Source organism: Durio zibethinus, chromosome 7 (assembly GCF_047325235.1).
Source record: "Durio zibethinus cultivar Kanyao isolate XHJ-2024 chromosome 7, ASM4732523v1, whole genome shotgun sequence".
NCBI classification, from domain to species: domain Eukaryota; kingdom Viridiplantae; phylum Streptophyta; class Magnoliopsida; order Malvales; family Malvaceae; genus Durio; species Durio zibethinus.
Genome location: NC_143168.1, coordinates 13,986,797 through 14,008,190, shown reverse-complemented (window position 1 = coordinate 14,008,190; position 21,394 = coordinate 13,986,797). Strand labels below are relative to the sequence as shown.

The window sequence follows — 21,394 nt, the reverse complement described above, 5'->3', positions numbered from 1 at the left end:
TAAAATTAATTTGATTTGATTTTAAAAATTAATAAATTAAATTTGAAATGACCTAAATTTGAATAATTCAAATATTAAATTTTAATTAATTGAATTCAAAATTAATCGAATCAAAATAATTGAATTTAAAATAATTCGAATTCAAAATTATACTAATCATAAATGATCCGGAAATAAACCGAAAAAGAAACAATATGAAAAAAAAAGTCCAAATCCGAAATTAGCCCAAAATTTTTAAGATCCGAAAATCATCCTACTTTAATTAACCGGACCTAAAATCCAATCGGAAATTCTCCTAAAATCTCAACAAAACCCTGTCGTGTCGCAGCCTCCAAAGACCCTCTATGTCCAGCTCCAATTCCATCCACAGCAGTGCTATGAAGTTCGCGGTGAAGGCATGGAGCAACGGAAGAGCACGGGCAGGTGTGCTCCACCTGGACTGCTGCCCCACCCCCATCGATACACCTTCTCTTCTCCTCTCCACCCGTAAAGGCCTGCCCCTTTTTATCTCTCCTGACCTTCTCCCTTCGCTTCCTTCGCCTGACTCTCATCTCCTCCATGTCAGCCCCCTTCACTTGTAAGCTTTCATTTGCCTTTCAAACTCTTTGTTTTGTTTGTCTTTTCTTCTCTGCTCAATATTTTGTGTATTGCAGCTTGGAAGGCCTATCCATGACAACAATCTCAAAGATTGGAGGGCTTCACCAGATGCTTGGTTTGCATGAATATGGGTTTGCGGCTGTTCCAAGGGATTCCATTCAATGCCTTCCCGAAGCTAATAGCACAAACAAAGTTGGGGCGTCTTTCGAGACCCCTTGTGGTCGTCTTTTGGTATTTTTGCTTGACTTAGAGTAACTTCATTTTATCGCTTGTGATGTGTTAATTTTTTTGTAGTATTTGTAATTTTGTGTAAATTTTATTATGATTACCAGATTAAACCAGCAGAATATATGGAAATGATATCTTCCTTGAGGTCCGAGCTGTGGGCTACTTTGGCTGATGAAGTGCCTGCATGGGTGTCTGATAAGAGGAACAAGACCTCAGTGGATCGGACTATCAAATGGCTTGATGAATGCATTGCATTAAGCCCTGTAATTTTCTTCCTCTCATTTTTTCTTTGTTCTTTGGCTTACTAAGAATAACATGTTTTTGGATTTTTACGAAAGATGATTATCATCATTTAAACCAGTATTGATGTTATTACTAGACAATGTTTATGATGCTCTCCTTTTGTTAATCGTAACTTATCTCACATTTGGAAAGTATGCTGGATTTCAATTTGTAAAAAGCATTGCTTTGTGCAATGTAGATAATTAGAAAGTGGATCCAGACAGAAGAATTTAAGTAGAAGGAATAGACAGGGATAATGGTGAAGTTCAAATTGATGAGCAGGAGGTTCTTAAAAGTGCCTATATTACGGAAGGAGAAGTAGAAGAGGTTGTAATTCATAGGATCAGAGTAGATTAGATGGTTTGTTTTGTGTTACAAGATTTGGTGTGATCATAAGATGGAGGCCACGTTGAAAGGAAACTTTTATATGATAGCCATAGATCCAGATATGCTGTATGACTATTAGGTAGTTAGAATATGGCATGCCCACAGGATGAGTATAGATTATATGAGGATGTGAAAACGGGTTTCTCATCATGCAAGAAGATATCCTACAAAATAGTCATTTTGTGAGAACATAGAAGTAGGTTTGATTGAAGTAGAATAAAGAGAGATGTAGGTAGACCAATTGGTTGACCCATTAAAACACAAGGATTTGGCATCTTTGAATGTTTTAGAGATAACATTGAGTTGCATAGCCTCTGCCAACTTGTCCCAGGTTATGCTTTAGTTGGGTTAAGTTCTGTTGTTTCAGTATGCCGAGACCTTAAGAAGTTCCATTGAAGATTTGGATAGTGTGCTTAGATGAAGGGGGAGCGGATAGGAAGTGAGTAAAAGTAGTTAAACATTATGCATTATCCTATTTGAGATTTTTTATAAAGCAAAGCAGAGGGTTTGTGAGTAAAATCGTTTATGTTTATCAAGTTCTAGATGTGAATCAAATCTGCCTCAACCTGCAAAATCCACCTTTTAAATGCCTTCAAGCCTGGTGCACTTGAGAGTAAAGCATTCCCATTCATAGTTCTTGCTTGTGATCTGTTTTTTGCCCTTGGAAATTTTCATTTGCTAACAGTTCCAAATTTATGTATAATGTAATAAAAAAAAAAAAAACCCTTTTCTTCATTCTAGTTTCGTTGCTTTTGTAATCAATGCAGAGGGTAATTGTCTCCCCTGTTCCACTCTTTTTTCCCTCTCCTTTTGCTCTATTCTTTTTTTATACAATATAAAGGTCAAGTCTTGGTAAATTCAGGTCAAACCATTTTTTCATTAGAATGTTAAGATCATGAGCTTTGCGATCTTTTTTTAGTTGAAAATGATACTTAGTTATTTGTTTGGTAGATAGATAATTACCATGTGAAGGTCTTGCTTCTTTGAAGATATGAAAGATCTAAGGGTTCTCCTAATAAGTAATTACTGGAACCATGTTGGGGCTTTGATTAATGAAATTATAAGCTGTGGTTTCTTAAGGAATATATGGCTAGCATCTTCTCTCTATGTGGAATTTTCGAGAAAAATTTAAGCAAATATCACGTTGAAAGCTAAGGATTTATCAGCATTATTATGGAATGCATTTAGTGTTACTAATTATTATGCCAAAATAACATTTGTATAGCTTTTGAAACATGTTCTTGGACATTAAGGCTGATTGATACGAACTTGTATTAATTCATGAAATCTAGACAGGTGGAGCTGTTTTTGGAGCTATTGTTGGAGGTTCTAGTTTGGAAGAAAGGCAACGATGTGCCCAAGAGGTAGCTAGGAGAAATGTGTCAGGTATACAAATGAATGGAACTCTTCTTTATATCATAAAAATTTAACACTCAGTCTTGCATGCTAATGAGTACTGTAGTTTTAATATAGTTAGAGACTATAACGCAGAAGTCATTTTCATGGTGTATGGTTTGAAACTATTCAAATGAGACTCTTTGAGTATTTTTTTCATACTTTTAAATTTCATCTGGGCTGAACATCTTCAAGTTATAGCTTTCAAGGGTTTCTCTCTCCCTCTCTTTATTTTTCCAAGTTGGATTTTTAAAATAGGAGTAAATTTGCACTCCTTTCATCATTTTTATTGAATATATTTGGAGTATTTAGTGAATATTTTATAGGCCTATTGAATCATTGGAGATTAACTAGTATATTGCTTTCTAACCAAGCAATAACTATTTCTTGGAGAACAAGTATGGCTAGGCTGAATTTTCATGAAATATGACTTCATATATGTGTGTGTATGAGTATTTTGTTAAGTTTTTTCCATGTCTAATAATCCTCACAGTTCCATCTTATATACATCATAAATAATATCCTATGAAGCACAAGCATTGGTTTACCTGTAGCATATCAGCTCGATATGGATAAACATGTGACATGACCAGATACATGTCCAATGGTTCCAGATTTTGAGAGAAAAAGAAAACTGAAAGAAAATTGTAATTTTGGCCATGAAGGAATTTGGCCTTTGAAGAGATAAATAGCATTTCCATTTACTGAAAACCAATAAAATACAAGAAAAGAGGGAGAGAAAAAATTTATTATTGTTGATCGCTGCGCCACCCCAACTTGGTTTGACCTCAAGTGGTTCCAATCTATGGGATTAGAAGTGAAAAGGAAGAGATGAGACAGATTGAAGGTGATGTGATGAGGCTGAGGAGCTAATATGATGTTGTAAAATAGGTGCGAGCATCTTGCTGCCTTCATAAGGAATAAGTTGAAATAAGTTTAAATAGTAAGGCTAATATGGTGTGGTTACAAATTATGTTGTTTCAAGTGGGCTTTTCTGGAAGGTTTTCAAACCTATTGGGCTAGACAAAAGTCTAGTTTGAGTTCTTGAAGTCCAAATTTGAAGACTATGTGACCCATTGTAGAAATAGGTGGTGGAACATGATAAAACTTTCTTAAGATTTTTATAATACAAGTTATTCTCGATTGATTGTATATACTCTCAAAGTTAATTCCCAGGACCATTCCCTTCCTTTATTCTAGCGTCCTTTGATGCGGACAGCTTATTGTCTGTCTTACATCATAAACCAGGAGTACAAAAGGCTATTGAGAATGATTTGGACCATGACAATAGAACTTAAAGCTATCTGTTTTTGGTGAAGGCCAAACATCTTTGTTTCATGATTTTTACACATTTTTTCTTTTGGTATGACCCTCACCTTTCTTGAAGAGACTGGATCCAATTGGTTGGTTTCTGTGGATGGAAGTGCAAAAATATTTCCTCTATAATAATAAACGCATACTTTTTAAACTATTGGTCTTAGCATGTTTCTGATCTTCAATTTTCTCATTAAAGGAGGTCATCCCATGTGTCCATCATATGATATGGGGAGCATTTCAGTGTCCATTTTTTAGGGTGAGTATAGGTGATAGTTTCTAGGGTGAGCCTGTTTCGACGCATGATTTGGCTTCTTCAACGCAAATGTCATTTATTATGTAAGTAGGTGGGACCAAAATGTCTGTAAATGTTATTGATTTGCGTTGAAGAAGAAAAAATGTTGATCTATAGAAGACAAGATTATCAATCTGTTTTCTTGTTTTCTTCATCTTACATTTCTTAACACTGATGAATTATCGTTAGTCCTATTCATGCAATTGTTTCCTTTTTTAATTTGATGCTCCTCTTTCAGAAAAGCTTTCTAATTCTTACTTTACTATATGATATCATTTCCTTTCCTAAGCATGAAGTTGCGCATATAATGATGACTTGATTAATTGCCAGTGTGCATGACTTTTTTTTTTTTTTTTTCATTTAGTTTTAGAGTATCATGATTGACATATCTTACAAGTGCCAAAGGAAGAGGCACACTACAAATATATAAGTAAGAGCAAAACCTCTATCCTTTATAATTTCTAATATACTTAATGAGATTTTATAAAGCCCTAAAAGAGAGTGTTTTAAAGCATCTTCAAGAATCGTACTGTTTCAAGGGCCACTTCTTGTCAGTCTATGAACTTCAAGGGCAGATACTGAGCTTCAAGGGCGAACACAGATATGGCAACATTTTTCTTTTAGATTGTGGTGGCTAAGTAAAGTTGCAGGAGGAAGTATGTTAGTGGTTTTACAAGATCATATACCTTTGATTTATTGCAGTTACTGCTTACCATAATAACAGTAAAACCCTGAGAATGAAATTGAAGGAGGTGAGGAATAGAATAGCTGTTTGAGGCCTCGTAATTAGGTAAGAATTAACGTAACTGGAACCTTGTTAGCTTGTGAAAATGACATACTGCATAAATTTTTGTCAATTAACAGAGGTTGCAGCAATAACTGCCAAGTTAGGCTTGGAATTTCAAGATATGCGTCTTCCTTTAAAACTACTAATTACTGAAATCTATCTGTGACTTAGGAATGCAGGCAGGTAATTGTAAGATTACTTGCTCTTGTACTGAACAAGTATATAATAAGTTGAATGGCTTCCTATGATCACTGAACTTTACCCTAGAGTTCTATTGTGAAGGGGGACTTACCTTACTTCTGCCTTGGAATGGTTATTGTTATCTAGTTCAGTATTATAAGTATATCTATTAATAAGAAGCTTCTGGTTACTCACCTTCAAGTGGCCTTGAGGTCTCATTCCCTTGTAACTATAGAACTACCACAAATCCATCATTTATTGCTGCATCAACACCATCTCTATTACTTATACTTGGGATTTTAGGGCACTGTTCATTTGTCGACATGAGATGAGATGGATTTGGGCGTGGAATATGTGTTTTTTATGGCACTGGTTATTCAGACTCAGAAATGAACAAAGTGAGCAGCAGAGACAGCAATGGGTTATTGCTAGGTTATGTAGACACTAAATTGACAAAATGACAAAAAAATGAGGTATAAGAGGAAGCATTTGCTCTGGGAAAATAGAAGGAGAGAAGATCAAGAAAAGGAGAAAAAAAGAGGGAAAACAAGAAGTAAATGAAATTATTATAGAGATGAGAAGGAAGACTGCAAGATTGTGAAAGCAGCTCCATAGTGCACCTAGTTCTTGTCTTACACCACCACATGCTTCTGGCCTTTTTCCATTTGTTTTGATAAAAAAGGGTGATTGTTCCTGATTTGGGGAATGCTGCACTTTGATAAAAAAGAAAAGAGAACGAAGACTACAATGACAAGAAGATTCTAGATAAGTCATGAGTGCACATGGTTGGCTTTTGTGACCCCCTTTAATTAGATCTTTTTTATTTAATCCTTTTAATTAGCTTTGGTTTTATTTTAAGAAAGAAAAAACACAATTAGAAAATTAGAATAATATCAATTAAATTATGTTACATCTAAACAAGGTAGAAGTAGACAGAAGCCTGGAAGCAGAGAGGCAGCTATACAACTTCTGAAATTTCATCCAAAAATAGAATATAACAGAAGGCAGACAAACATAGATAGACGGGATTTGAGATAGGTGATTTTGTTTATGTCAAACTCCAACCTTACAGGCAGATATCAATGGTCAACAAGCTATGTCTGAAGCTTGTTGCTAAGTTCTTTGGTCCTTACAAGGTGCTGGAAAGGGTTGGAATTACCAGATAGTGCTTGCATACATCATGTGTTTCATGTATCCAAGCTGAAAAAGCATGTGAAAAACACAATTCAATTTTAATATGTTGGATAGAGATGGAACTCTGGTCAAGGAACCTATCACAATTCTAGATAGAGAGATGAACAAGAAGAGAGGCAGGCTGGTTACAGAGGTTCTGGTGCAGTGGAGCAATAGTTTTCCAGAGGATGCAACTTGGGAGGTTTTATATGATTTACAGAAGAAATTTCCTTCTTTTGATCCTGGAGCTCAAGGATCCTTCGAGGGATGGTGTATTGTTACAAGCTGAATGTGGTATTGGGAGTGAATGCGCCTAGTGGACTGTTAGATTGTTAGTAAGTCCGGTCCAATAAATAAAGATTAATTTAAATGTCAGTTAAGTTAGTTTTTAATTGTGGGTTTAGTTATTCTTGCTGATATCAGAGTCTATTGAGGATATTTAGCTGGTACAATTCATTGTAATGACAAAATTTATGCCAGTTAATTGAATGCATAGATTCCTCTCTCTGCTCTCTTCTCTCTCTTTCTTCTTCTTTTCTTCCTTGGTAGGGAGTCTGTTACTCTTAGGTGAGTTAAAATCTGGTTTACTGGGATTGGATTTGTAAGTAATGGCTGGGGCTGCATTTTTTGTACGTTGGCTGTAAGCTAGGAAGGTGGTTTAGGTGTAGGAAGCAGGGGTGAGGTAACAGTTTTGGATGGATTAGGGATAATGGTTTGTAAAAGTGGTGCTGTTAAAGGTGTTTTGTAAGAATTGAGGCATTTCTAGGTAAGTTGAATATGAGGGACTTCCTTTGCATGGCTAGATTATAAGCATGGGTTAGAACATCCTTATTGGTTTTGATATCTCAGGGTTCAATTTACTAATAAATCTGCTAAGAGCATTTTCATCAGACAACTGCATCATATTTAATAAACATTCTAGTTCTTCATAGTAAGACTGCAGAATGAGTTTGTTTCAAACTGGCAAGCTCAAACATTGGGTGAGGAAATTCATACACATCAACCTAGCATTCATTTCAATAATATCTGTCCCCATAAAGTTTCAGTAAGCTTACCCTTGTTCATCAAACCTTGGTGCCATTGTAAAGCCTTTCCATCCAAATGCATTATCACCGCTCTGACTATATCATGGTCTATCATTTGGTCAGTTTCAAAAAACTGCTTGATCTTGAGCAACCACCCTTTGAAATCAATCCCATCAAAGTGTGGACACTCCACTTTAGAGTACTTGGTGTGAGTAACAGCCACAATAGGAAAATCCATGTGAAATGGTCTGTTTCACTCCACTGATTTCCAAGATCCTTTTTTGCTTCATCATTGAAGAGTTAGCTTCCCCAGAATCTCTAGTTTCAACCAACTTTGAAGAACCATCCAATCTTGCTACTGTCTGATCGAACATATTTTACATCTCTGTTTCCATTTTGTCCAAGCCAGCATGCATTTCAGTTTTGCTTCCATATTTTCAAGTCCAACCTCCTTTTGTTAATGAGTCATCACACCATCTGCCATGCCAGAATTTTCACCTCTGATACCAATAGTATGATCCAAATTGAACAATATAAAAATAGAACGAGTAACTTTAGCAGAAATGCAAAAAAGAAGACGAGAGGAAGAGAGGACAGCAGAGAGAGAATCTATGGATTCAATTCATTGGATAAAATTGTGTGTGGTTATAATTAATTGTACCAATTAAATATCCTCAACAAACTTTGACATGGCAGGATAACTAATCCCACAATTAGTAACTAATTTAGCTGATATTTAAATTAATCTTTATTTATTGGACTTGACCTACTAACAGTCTAACAGTCCACTAGGCCCATTCACTCCCAACACAGCTTTCATCTTGTAACAAACTACTCATATATATACATTTTGACAACACAAACTACTCATATATATTGTATATAAATTGTTATTTTATTTATTATTCTTTTTATAACATGAAGGACCAAAATCCAAATTTATTTTTCTTAACTTCTTAACAAGATAAAAGAGCCAAAACCTAGTTTTCTTAAATTATAATTTTCATATTGGTTTTGGAATTTCAATTGTCATATATTAGTATAAAGCATATCCCTATCCTATTTCTGACTCTTTTTAACTGACTCTGCAGTATGAAATTTTGGATGAAAGGGGAGTCAGGCCCTTGGATACGTACTCGTATTAGATACTTGTACCCAAGTCTATGCAACATAGGACACCGTAAGGATTGGTACTTGGTGTTTTAATTGTCAGTTTAAGCTTTTTGCCACTATTAGCTTGAATGATTAATCTATATTGGAACTAGGAATTGGATAGATTTTCCTTTTTGTCTATGAAATCTAATTCAACAATCCATTGTTCACGGACATGGTTATTGATATTGTTTTAGATTTGGAAGAAAATAATTTCTTCAAGTATGCAGGGAGAAAAACTGACCTATTGAACAGAAATTTTGATAGTCTAAAAAGATTGTATGATATTGGGCTTAACCGTACTTGCAGCCTAAAGTCCAAAGTAAGAGTATATTGAAGTAGGTTTAGAACCGAACACATAAGTTCATCTCCATGTAGCTCAGACAGGTGTAGTGTTATATCTATGTCGGACATGGATATGTATCTTACACAGCTAGCTATGGCTGAAATGTAAAAAGAAAAGCAATATTATTTAATTTGGACACAGGGATGGACCTTCGAAATTCGAAGAAAAACAAGGAGAGAGTATTTAACACCATCTCTGGAAAGGTAACAACAGTGGTATCACCTTGACTAGATAGATTTGAGCAAATTTGGTATTACAAGTTCATACATGGGCTAATATTATTAAACTTAAAAATCTTTTTGACCCATCCCAAGTTAGCTTTTTTTTTTGTCATTAAAAAAAGCCCCCTTTTCCCCCAATACGTACTGACCTCTTTCAAATCAGCCATCACTGCCTTGTGCTCTGTCATTTCTGAATCTTAACAGTTCATCTTGGTGTCCGGATTAATAATATTATTATTTTTTACTTTTCATTCGTATCTAGACACATTGGATACGTATTCTAGCATATCTGTGTATGACAGCTCTGCAGATGGGTTATTGGTGTCTCCATGCTTCATAGCCCCTTAGGCCACTTATCTTAATGTAGATGCGCACTTGCTACCTTGAAACTTAGATCCTTTGGATTTTATTTTATTCGTAGTCCTCGTTATTAACGTGTTTGTTTTGGTTTGCATATTCTTTCTGGTTATTGAATATCTGAAGTAATGGTTCAAATATATCTTATGCAGGTTATTGGGTTGGAGGGTTTGGGCTTGGGGAGACCATGGATGAGCGCCCTGCTCTGCTTAATGCTGTCACTGTAAGTAACTTAACCCATATTTTTTGGCAAAAGTAATCAGCTAAACTTATATTCATATATATTCAAATATATAATTGAAAATTAAATGATATCTGGATGTCTAGATCAAAGAGGAAAAAAGTCGTAGAAAACATATGGTTTGTAGGTCATATTGTTCTGCTTTTGTTTCTTGTAGTGCATACCTTTCTTTTAGCTAATGGCAGAAAAGTGAAACTTAATGGAAAAACTTGATAAAAGTAGTGCAGGAGAGTAAGTCTATTCCTCTGGCATAAAGGGACCAAATGTATAGTCATGAGTGAAAAAATATACCAAGGTTAAAGCTAATTGATGCAGCCATTGAAAAACTTAATTCATTGTTCTTTGTTGAACAAGTTTCTTTCTAGCATTTTGTGATTTTAATTATGAATTCCAGGGTTGGGAATTGTACTTTCATTAACTTCCTACGCTGGTTTATTATCTTATTTTGTCAACTTTAGTTTGTTCTACGACTACGAGCTTATGTTTTTTCTTGGAGTCTAAGTTGGTTATTTACTAGTCCATTAGTAAGTTTTCTAGTTGGAATGCAACCTAGTTGGAAGGAATAACCGAGGTGATGATAGAGGACATACATTTGGGTAATCTTGCTACTTTATGGTTATGCTGAGCAAGGGCTTGAAAATTGGGGATTTTAGGATTTATGGCTATGATTGATTTGAATTCTTTTAGATTTATCTTAAAAGAAGGCTGGAAGTCAGTAGAATGGTTGCTGGGTTTCTGGACAGTGAAGAAACTAGAAGAAATATGGGTGTTCTGGTGCTGTTAAACAGCAAACCAATAACTTTGTAGCAACAGAGGAGGGAAAACTCGATCATTCAATCCCAGAATACTCCAATAATTCTCAATAACACAAATCTCTATTATAAATTGACTTGTCCTACTGCAATTAGTTAGGGATGACAATAAGGGAGATTTTTGCCTGCCCAGCCCTGATCTTCCTTTTTTTTTTTTTTTCATTTTTTAACCATTAACACCATCTGCCTTGACCTCATCTTATCATTATCAATACTTGTCCGTCGCATGAGAAATTTATTACACATATACAACTCAACCTGGCGGTTCCTGCCTGAAATTTATTATTACATTACTTTTCATAAAATCATTTATCATTTAAATGTAATTACATTTTATTATTTAAATGATCTCTAGAACTAGTGTTCAACTGCTCATTTATTAATAAAAAGATATATACATATATAATTAAACTAAAAAAAAATAGACAACATATAAAATATAATATACGCCCAGGCATGGAAACCTAAACCCACTTCAAATCCCATTCTATGATGAAGAACACCCCCCCCCCAATCACCTTAATGTCCCAAGGCCCCCAACCTTGACTTTCTAACCAAAAAATCCACCCCCTACATGGGCAAGGCACGGGAAAATTGACTAGGGACAAGTTGTTTTAGTTGTTTTGCAATTTCCACTGGATTAGGATTTTCTAACTTTTGGTGAAATCTATTTGGATTAAAATTCTTAAAACAATTAGAATTAGTAGAAAGACTCAACCAGTATAAATCAATTAAACCTTAAGGACTGCAAAAAAGCCCTAAAATTTATCTATATTAAAAATAAGGCACATGGACCATAACTATGTTTCTAGCAATAAAAATAACCAAAATACTTGTAAGGCGCAAGAATTGCAAAATCCAGTTCTGGGCCCTGACAAATGACAATAAAGTCCTAAATTGCTAGTACTTATATTATCATCAATGTGAAAGCAATAAAGTTTCTTTGTCCATGGTCGCATCACTAGGAGTTGTAAATACCTATGCAATCAAGGATAGAGCTAGTACTTTTATTTTGGGGGTTCAAATGCTTTATAACGAAAAGGGTTTCCCATTGCTTTTGAAAAGAAAGTCTAAATATTTTTATATCTTAACTATGAGTAAACCTAAATTAAGAATCAAATACTTTAGTTAGTTTAAATAACAATAAGATATTGTATCACATAAAAATAAGTGATTTAATGACCTTACTGCCTTCAAAGAGGATAATAATTTTCTAACCAATCAGTGATTTGCCATAACAGTCTGAAACTGATGATTGAATGTGAGAAAAAAGTATATTAGTTTTACAGCCTGCATTAAAAAGTTTAAGCCGGCATCTGTTCAATGTGGTGATCTTCGGTAGCAACTAAAGGTGTCCAAAAGTTGTGCTAACTGCGAGGAATTTGCCATACTAGATTGACTCTTAATTACCGAATCGACTCTGAACTCTGTTCTGTTCATGGTTGGCTGTAAACAAATAGTCTCTTTAGTCCCATCCCTACCCAACTCTATGGATTTTCCTTAGCTAAAGCTTAAGCAAGTAAACTCCCTTAGTGAAAAGGTTCCAATTTAAGAAGGGCTGCATGGTTGAGATGCCTCAAGTCCCTTATGCCCAGGCCTCCACAAGATTTATCTGTACAAACTTGAGACCAAGGAACAGAAAGCAGCTTCTTCTTATCACAGCAACCAGTCCAGATTTTCTAATCCAGCTATTGAGCTTTTTAATTTTAATTAAACTTGATACAAGTAAATCATAAAAGGCTGGTTTTAACACTCAAGTGTTGATTTGGCAAATGTCCACTGTTCAGAGTTCTTCAGGTTGAAAAGATACGGTACAGATTATATTTTATGTTCCAAGTCATGGGTATTCTGGTAACTTTTGGCTTTGTCAGAATAAATTGGGTTATAGAATTTTTTTTTTCTTTTTTTTGAACTTGGGCTAAGAGCATTTTGGGCCATATTTTGAGTTTTATTGTTATTGAGATTTTGCTTTAGTCTAATTTTTTGTTTTCTTTTTTTTTTATTTAATCCTTTCAGTTTTCTTGTTCAAAAAATACCTTTTCTGTTTCTTTGTTATTGGACATTTTTCAATGAATGAGAAGTATTCTTAGAGCATTTTCAAGCAAATAAGCACTTTGTGACTGTGTGAAGCAATTAAATTATGCTTGGATACAATTTCTAAGTAAGCCTATTTTACTCTCATTAAATTTCTGCAATTTTAACTTAATTTTGGATTGGACACCTTGTGATTTGCATCAATAAAATCACTAATGCCTTCTTTCTCACTAATAACATTGTACAAACCTTGATCATACTCATTGTTGCCTATCTGTTTTAAATAATGCTAGAAAGTAAACTCAAATGCCCTAGTCAGTGTTAGCCCAATCAGTTCTACATGTTGTAAGTGGCGAAACTGACCTAACATTTAATTATCAGCTCTCTTATACAAGGATTCATACTAATTTGAATATTTAAATAATCCATAAGGGACTCTGCTGAGCCTTGTACCTTTGATCATATGAAAGGTCAGTGCTCAATACTTTTGATGTTTATTCTTTTAAAGGATATGTGCAATGGCTGTGAATCATTCTGTTTACTGGTTTGATAGCAATAGCAATCTGTTTGATTTAAGAGATTGAAATAATTAAAGAGACAAGTAAAAGTTTGGTTCCCTACAAGTCATAAGAAGAGAATTTAATCTTTATATGATTGGGCTCCCAATGGATAAGTACAGGGTGCATCCCTTATATCATAATAACAGCCTGAATGGCTCATTTTGAATGGTAGTTCCACAGAGCTTCCTAATCGGTTTGATAAATAATTAAACTGCACATATGCACATTGGCTTGGCAAGTTTATGTTATGGATCAATAGCAGCAATAGAGTGGCAATATCATGTTCTCTATAATTGTAAGTTCTAACAGCATTAGTTAATACTCAGGAAGCCTTGCCAGAGGAAAAGCCGCGGTTAATATGTGGGCTTGGACTACCAGGTATCAATTTCAATTTTTTTTCTTCAGTTTGTATCCATTGTTTTCTCTTTCATGGCATTTTTCTCTTTTCCTTGTTTCCTCTCTCTCTTGGGGTGCAGAAAAGGGTGGGGGATTTTGGTCCTCATGAGAGTCAATTTTAAAAGGCAAAAAAGAGTAGTGAGATGCATAGTACTCCTGATTCACATATCTATCATTGTTGGCTCAGTTATGTTTCATAAAATGTTTGTAATCGTACCATATTGGTTTGTAATGTAATCCACATCCTCACAAATTATTTTGTTTCTCATTTTCATAGAGGAAATATTGCAGGGTGTTGCTGCAGGGGTTGACCTTTTTGAGTCAACGTATGTAGCTCAGTTTACAATTATTATCGTCATCTGACCTGTCATTTTACTTCACTAATCAATTGAAGTTAATTTTGCGAGTTTGTTTTACAGGTATATTTACCATCTTACACTTGGAGGCTTTGCACTTACCTTTCCACTAGACAGAATGGAGATAAATGCATCCAGTCATGCATCAAGTGATGTAGGGAGCGACCTCAGAAAAATTAATCTGAGAGCAACAGTGTTTAGGTAATTTACAGGATATCTTCCTACTTTTTAATTTAATGTTATTGCTGAAGAAAGGAAAATTTACATGTCTCTGGTTAAAGATTGATAATTTTTATTCATCTCTTAAGTCGTAAATTTTATGCATGTTCCTTTGAAGCATAGGAATATTGGTATTTTGTGTTAGTCTTTTTTTTTTTCTTTGCACATCTTTGAATGATCTAGTAAATGTTGTTTATACTTCTTCGGAAGTTGAATACTCTGAATAGAGCATGGTCTAGTTGCTTCTGTTATTTTGTTCTTTCTTCTTTTATTGGAAAAGATTAGAGGTGGTAATCATATGATGTATATCATATGATTATCTTAATACATTATAATTTTAGATGTTGTTTGGCATAAAATTATAATCTTTTCTTTTTATGTTTTAAATTTATATTTTGAAATTAGATATTACTACAAAGCAAAAGCAAAAGTGAAAACAAAAAAGTGAAAGCAAATACTATGTGAATGCATCTATACTTCTAAATCACTTGACATAAAATGGGATAAAACTTAACATTGAACATCTTGTTAGCCGTCAGAGTGTCTTTTTTTTTTTTTGGAACAAAAGAAAACATCGCCTATTTTGGAAGAGGTTGTAGGTTTTGAGATTTGAATCTCAGACCTGCTAGATGCCATCTTTTAAGGATGGTTACATGAACTGACTCAGCTAAGCTCCAGGTTCGTCAAGAGTGTCACTTTATATTGAAATTGAGGAAGTATTATCATACATGTAGATGAGTCATTGTTTGCAATATGATTTGGCATTCATTTTAATCATACGTGGAAGGATCTGTCTCTCAATTGGAATTTATAATTTTCACATATGCAATTTGGTAAAATTTGTCATTATTCTGTTAACAATCTCATTTTTGTTGGCTTTTACCTTTTTCAGGAAAGATACAGCACCAATTGTTGAAGGATGTACGTGTTATACGTGTCAAAATCATACCCGAGCCTACATTAATCATCTACTCAATGTTCACGAAATGTTGGCTCAAATTCTGCTGGAAATGTACTGTCCTTTTCTTTTTTCCTTTTCTTTCCTCCCATGATATTATAGTGTTGATGCAAGTTTGTTTTCAATCATTTTTATGTTTATTGAATACAAACCATTTTCTAAAGTTTTCTACCTTTGTCCTTGTCTGTTCCTCACTGTTGAAAACATTCTAATTGTTTCTGGTAAGGTTTTCTCTCTCAAGATAATAACAGTTTTATTCTTGATGTTGCAGACATAATACGCACCATTTTCTGGGTTTTTTCCCATCGATAAGGGAAGCAATTAAGGCAGGCCAATTTGAGGAGTTTCGGAAGGACTTTTCTCAAAGTAGATGTGATCATTTTGGCTATAGCTTCTCTAAATGTGAGCTTTAGCCAGACGAGACTCGTTTGATTAAATATGAAATTATCCTCAGACCATTTGTAAACTGTCGGATGAGTATTTTTGAAGTAAAATGACAAAAATATTTCATCCCATTTTGAAATAATGATTATAAATACATTTGTACTTGCAACTTTCAAGTGTCATCTTGGATTTTCATTTCTTCTTCCATCTTGTATGTCTGAAAATTGTATTTTTCATGGTAGCAACTAAAAGGAAGATAGGATACAAGTTTCTCACATGTTGGAAATGCAAATGAGAGTGGTGATAACTTGGCGATGCTTGCCTATGGGTTTGAAGATATAGGACTTGCAGAATAACATAACTGCCTAACAACTCTTGCCTCAGGTTAAAATACGACAACTTAAAATGCTTGTCTGCATGTTCACTTAGGTTGAATCACGTAAAATGCTACACAATTGTTCTCAGTTACCACATATTACAGACGACCAACTCTACCTGCAATCTTCTATCATAAAATTAACTGACATTTCTTGCATATATACTCTTAAAGAGGTAGAAAAACTATACAGTATCCACTGAAATTGTCTTGGAACAACAATTCCAATTCCAAATACAAGAAGAAAGGATCGTATCGGAGTTAATAGCCAAGAAGTTGGAGAAAGTTGAAATTCAAAGTTGCTTCCAATTTCATGCATAAATTCATGTTCAGCTTCCATCATTACCAGTTTTATTCTTGCCACACAAGATTGATGCAGCAAGTGAAATAAACATTGTCCATAGCAACTGATACAAAAAGGCATTGAAAGTTATAGGAACGTATAAAAGAGTAGATTATAGATTAACCGGTGATCATTGTTCCTGCGCCTTCATCGGTCATAATCTCCTGAAGTAACGAGTGCTCAACACGACCATCAATAATGCTAGCAGTGGTGACCCCTTGAGCAAGTGACCGAATACAACAATTCACTTTGGGAATCATCCCACCACCCACTTGCCCATCCTCGATCATTTTTTTCATTCCCTTTATATCTATCTCTTTCACCAAGCTTCCAGGGTCCTCTCGGTTACTCAAAATCCCTGCCACGTCTGTCAACAGAATCAGCTTCTCCGCCCCCAATGCTGCCGCCACTTCACCTGCTACCGTGTCCGCATTGATGTTGTAAGGCTGCCCAAACTCGTCTGCCGCCACTGAAGCAATCACCGGGATGTGCCCGTTGTCCACAAGCGGTTGGAGAACTGTGGGGTCCACTCTCGCAACTTCTCCAACAAAACCCAACTGCGCAGCGTTTGGGCTGGGTCGGGCAGTTAAAAGGCGGCCGTCCATACCGGAAAGGCCCACGGCGGTGGCTCCAGCGAAGTTGATGCGAGAGACCAAGTCTTTGTTAACCTTGCCAACAAGGACCATGGAAACAACTTCCATGGTCTTGGCGTCGGTTACACGGAGGCCATCATGGAACTGAGCGGGTATATTAAGCTGATTGAGAAGGACGTTGATTTCAGGACCGCCGCCGTGGACGAGTACGGGGCGGAGGCCGACGCAGGAGAGAAGAACGAGATCCCTGACAACAGAGGCCTTGAGTTCGGCAGATTTCATGGCGGCGCCGCCGTATTTGACGACAATGGTCTTTCCCCTAAATTTCTGGATGTAGGGGAGTGATTCAGAGAGGATTTGGACTCGAAGCTGATGATCGGAACTTTTAAGAGTGGGTATAGGAGGGTCATTGAGGGCGGTGGAGGAGGTTGAAGAAGCTCTTATGGCAAGACGAAGACGATGAGAATTGGGGCTGCATATGGTTTTGGTGAATTTCAGGTGGTGGGTTTTTGGTTTTGTTATTGTTAAGGGGCTAAATGAGAGGGATTCCTTTGAAGAGAAAATATGGAGGGATTTGCCAATGGCTATTGCGGCCATTTTCGCAGAGTTGCTTCGCTGTGGGTTTAGACAATGGTAGGACTGGATGCGAAATAGAAGTACGTTGACAGTTGGGTCAAAAATCATCTTACTTAAATTAACCCGACCTAAACCCAATCCAAGTCCATCCAACCCGTTCTGACGACAATGCCCGAGAACCAACAACCCGCTTAACAAAACCCTGTCCTTGCCCCCAAAGATCCTCCATTTCCACCTCCAAATCCATCCACAGCAGTACTATGAAGTTCGCGGTGAAGGCATGGAGCATCGGAAGAGCAAGGGTAGGTGTGCTCCACCTGGATTGCTGCCCTATCCCCATCGATACACCTTCTATTCTGCTCTCCACCCGTAAAGGCCTGCCCCTTTTTATCTATCCTGACCTTCTCCCTTCCCTTCCTTCACCTGACTCCCATCTTCTCCATGTCAGCCCCCTTCACTTGTAAGTTTTTATTTGTCTTTCAAACTCTTTGTTTTATTTACCTTTTCTTCTCTGCTCAATGTTTTGTATATTGCAGCTTGGAATGAAAACAATCTCAAAGATTGGAGGGCTTCACCAGATGCTTGGTTTGCATGAATATGGGTTTGCGGCTGTTCCAAGGGATTTCATTCAATGCCTTTCAGAAGCTAATGGCACAAACAAAGTCGGGGCGTCTTTAGACCCCTTGTGGTCGTCTTTTGGTATTTTTGGTCATTTTATTGCCTGTGATGTATTAATTTTTTGTCGTCTTTGTAATTTTGTGTAAATTTTATTATGATTTCCAGATTAAACCAGTAGAATACATGGAAATGATATCTTTCATGAGGCCCGAGCTGTGGGCTCCTTTGGCTGATGAAGTGCCTGCATGGGTGTCTGATAAGAGGAACAAGACCTCAGTGGATCGGACTATCAAATGCTTGATGAATGCATTGCATTCAGCCCGGTAATTTTCTTCTGCACATTTTTTCTTTGTTCTTCGGCTTACTAAAATTAGAATAGCATGTTTTTGGATTTTTGAAAAAGATTATCACTATCATTAAAACCAGTATTGGTGTTATTGCTAGACACTGTTTATGGTGTTCTCCTTTTGTTAATCATAACTTATCCCACATTTGGAACGTATGCTGGATTTTGATTTGTAAATACCATTGCTTTGTGCAACGTAGATATTTAGAAACTGGATCCAGACAGAAGAATTTGAGTAAAAGGAATAGACAGGGATAATGGTGAAGTTCAAATTGATGAGCAGGAGGTTCTTAAAATTGCCTATATTAAGGAAGGAGAAGTAGAAAAGGCTGTAATTCATAGGACCAGAATAGATTAGATGGTTTGTTTTGTGTGATCATAAGATGGAAGCCATGTTGAAAGGAAAATTTTATATGATAGCCATAGATTCAGATATGCTGTATGACTGTTGGGTGGTTAGAATATGGCATGCCCACAGTATGAGTATAGATCATATGAGGATGTGAAAATGGGTTTCTCATCATGCAAGAAGATATCCTACAAAATAAAGTCATTTTGTGAGAATATAAAAGTAGGTTTGATTGAAGTAGAAATAATAGAGATATAAGTAGACCAATAGGTTGAGCTATTAAAAAACAAGGAGTTGGCATCTTTGAATGTTTTAGAGGACATAGTTTTTAAATGCGTTGGAGAACATTGAGTCGCATAGCCACTGCCAACTAGTCCTAGGTTATGCCCTAGTTGGGCTAAGTTCTGTTGTTTCAGTGTGCTGAGACCTTAAGAAATCCCATTGAAGATTCAGAGAGTGTGCTCAGATGAAGGGGAAGCGAACAGGAAGATAGTAAAAGTACTTAAATAGTATGCATTATACTATTTGAGACTTTTTATAAAGCAAAGCGGAGGGTTTGCGAGCAAAATGGTTTATGTTTATCAAGTTCTAGATGTGAATCAAATCTGCCTCAACCTGCAAAATCCACCTTTTAAATGCCTTCAAACCCAGAGGTTTTGAGTGTAAAGCATTCCCATTCATAGTTCTTGCTTGTGATCTATTTATTGCCCTTGGAAAATTTCATTTGCTAACAGTTCCAAATTGATGTATAATGTAATAATAACAGAACCCTTTGCTTCATTCTAATTTCCTCTGCTTTTGTAATCAATGCAGAGGATAATTGTATCCCCTGTTCCACTCTTTTTTTCCCTCTCCTTTTGCTCTATTTTTTCTTTATACAACGTAAAGGTCAAATCTTGGTAAATTCAGGTCAAACCATATTTTCATTATGTTAAGATTACGATCTATATGATCTTTTTTTTAGTTAAAGTGGCACTTAGTTATTTGTTTGGTCGGTAGATAATTACCATGTGAAAGTCTTGCTTCTTTGAAGATATGAACAATCAAACAGTTCTCCTAATAAGGACTTACTGGAACCATGTTGGGGCTTTGATTAATGAAATTATAAGCTGTGGTTTCTTATGGAATATATGGCTAGCATCTTCTCTCTATGTGGAATTATCAAGAAAAGTTTAAGTGAATATCAGGTTGAAAGTCAAGGATTTGTTAGCATTTAGTACGGAATGCATTTAGTTTTAAATTTGTTCACTACTTATTATGCCAAAATAGCATTTGTATAGCTTTTGAAACATGTACTCGGACATTAAGACTGATTGACACGAACTTATATTAATTCATGAAATCTAGACAGGTGGAGCTGTTTTTGGAGCTATTGTTGGAGGTTCTAGTTTGGAAGAAAGGCAACAATGTGCCCCAGAGGTAAGCAAGGAGAAACGTGTCAGGTATACCAATGAATGGTACTCTTCTTTAGGTCATAAAAATTTAACACCCAGTTTTGCATGTTAATGAGTACAAGACGATGAGAATTGGGGCTGCATGAGGTTTTGGTGAATTTCAGGCGGTGGGTTTTTGGTTTCTTCATTGTCAAGGGGCTAAATGAGAGGGATTCCTCTGAAGAGAAAATATGGAGGAATTTGGAGGCGGCTGTTGCAGCCATTTTTGCTGTAGGTATGGACAATGGTATAGGCAGAGTCAAGAGTGCAAAATATAAGTGCGCCGACAGTTGGGTCTGGCGGCTCCCACACCCAAAATGAGTTTGAAGTTCACACCAACTTAATGTCTTGTTGTAGTCATCGGTTCACTTTTAATAAATTCTAACAAAATCGTCTAAATTTTTAATTTTTATTTCAAAGTGATTTTAATTTCAAATTTTTAAAAAGATCACTATTTTTCTTAAATCAATTTGATATTAATAGATTATAACTAAATCACTAACCGTGAACCATATATATATATATATATATATAGAATATACTAGCATGTTCATATGAATCATCTGTATAAATTATAATATGAATCGTATAATGGATGATATTATTATTTAAATAAAATGTTTATCTAAAAATTCAAATAGAAACAATATGTCAATATCTATCTTAATTTTATTTTATATCAAATATGTAACAAGGCCAAGATCATGTGAGTGTTAATTATAAGTTAATACTTATGATATTGTCATTAATAATAAGGGGAGGGATCAATTTAATTTTACATTTTTTTAATTGAGTTTAATGGATTCAAGGACGAGATTAAATTTTTTTTTTTTTTTGAATTATTTTTCTTATCCTTTTGGATACATTGAAATCAAAGATTAGAAAAAGAAATATAAAAAAGTGAAACCTTTTCTTACGTAACTTGATCTTTCCCCTTAATATAAAATTATCAATTAATAAGTGTAAAATAAAAAAATTCAAATTAAGGATAGATGACTTCTTTAACAAGATCATAGAAAAATGGACTTTGTAAAGCATAGATATGGAATGGACCTATAAGA

General features: G+C 35.4%; 2 protein-coding genes and 1 pseudogene across 4 annotated transcripts; 2 read left to right on the top strand and 1 right to left on the bottom strand.

Moving 5' to 3' along the window:
• Positions 1–229: 229 nt before the first annotated feature.
• Positions 230–15,881, top strand: LOC111276792 (uncharacterized). 2 transcript variants are annotated; one of them, XM_089763571.1, is made up of 10 exons: positions 233–577; positions 654–828; positions 930–1,088; positions 2,787–2,880; positions 9,892–9,962; positions 13,713–13,764; positions 14,060–14,108; positions 14,202–14,339; positions 15,250–15,369; positions 15,587–15,881. In XM_089763571.1, exons 1-10 carry the CDS (start codon positions 345–347, stop codon positions 15,726–15,728), a joined length of 1,233 nt encoding a protein of 410 aa, XP_089619697.1. In that variant the 5' UTR covers positions 233–344; the 3' UTR covers positions 15,729–15,881. The 2 variants fall into 2 exon arrangements, with proteins under 2 accessions (XP_089619698.1, XP_089619697.1); XM_089763572.1 differs by lacking the exons at positions 2,787–2,880; positions 13,713–13,764; positions 14,060–14,108 and having other exon boundaries at positions 230–577.
• Positions 15,882–16,361: 480 nt separating this feature from the next.
• Positions 16,362–17,843, bottom strand: LOC111276790 (acetylglutamate kinase, chloroplastic-like). The gene has a single exon (XM_022862622.2). It carries the CDS (start codon positions 17,693–17,695, stop codon positions 16,538–16,540), a length of 1,158 nt encoding a protein of 385 aa, XP_022718357.2. The 5' UTR covers positions 17,696–17,843; the 3' UTR covers positions 16,362–16,537.
• Positions 17,844–17,911: 68 nt separating this feature from the next.
• Positions 17,912–20,750, top strand: LOC111276791 (uncharacterized; annotated as a pseudogene). The gene is made up of 4 exons (XR_016343491.1): positions 17,912–18,047; positions 18,124–18,286; positions 18,371–18,528; positions 20,248–20,750. The product of XR_016343491.1 is annotated as an uncharacterized LOC111276791 (transcript).
• Positions 20,751–21,394: the final 644 nt, after the last annotated feature.

Bases quoted from the DNA above. Each gene is read 5' to 3' on its own strand.
- LOC111276792 (XM_089763571.1), top strand. From the start codon at position 345: ATGTCCAGCTCCAATTCCATCCACAGCAGTGCTATGAAGTTCGCGGTG. The intron at 829-929 runs GTATTTTTGCTT...TATGATTACCAG, and splicing joins CCCCTTGTGGTCGTCTTTTG to ATTAAACCAGCAGAATATAT. The intron at 1,089-2,786 runs GTAATTTTCTTC...CATGAAATCTAG, and splicing joins AATGCATTGCATTAAGCCCT to ACAGGTGGAGCTGTTTTTGG.
- LOC111276790 (XM_022862622.2), bottom strand. From the start codon at position 17,695: ATGATTTTTGACCCAACTGTCAACGTACTTCTATTTCGCATCCAGTCC.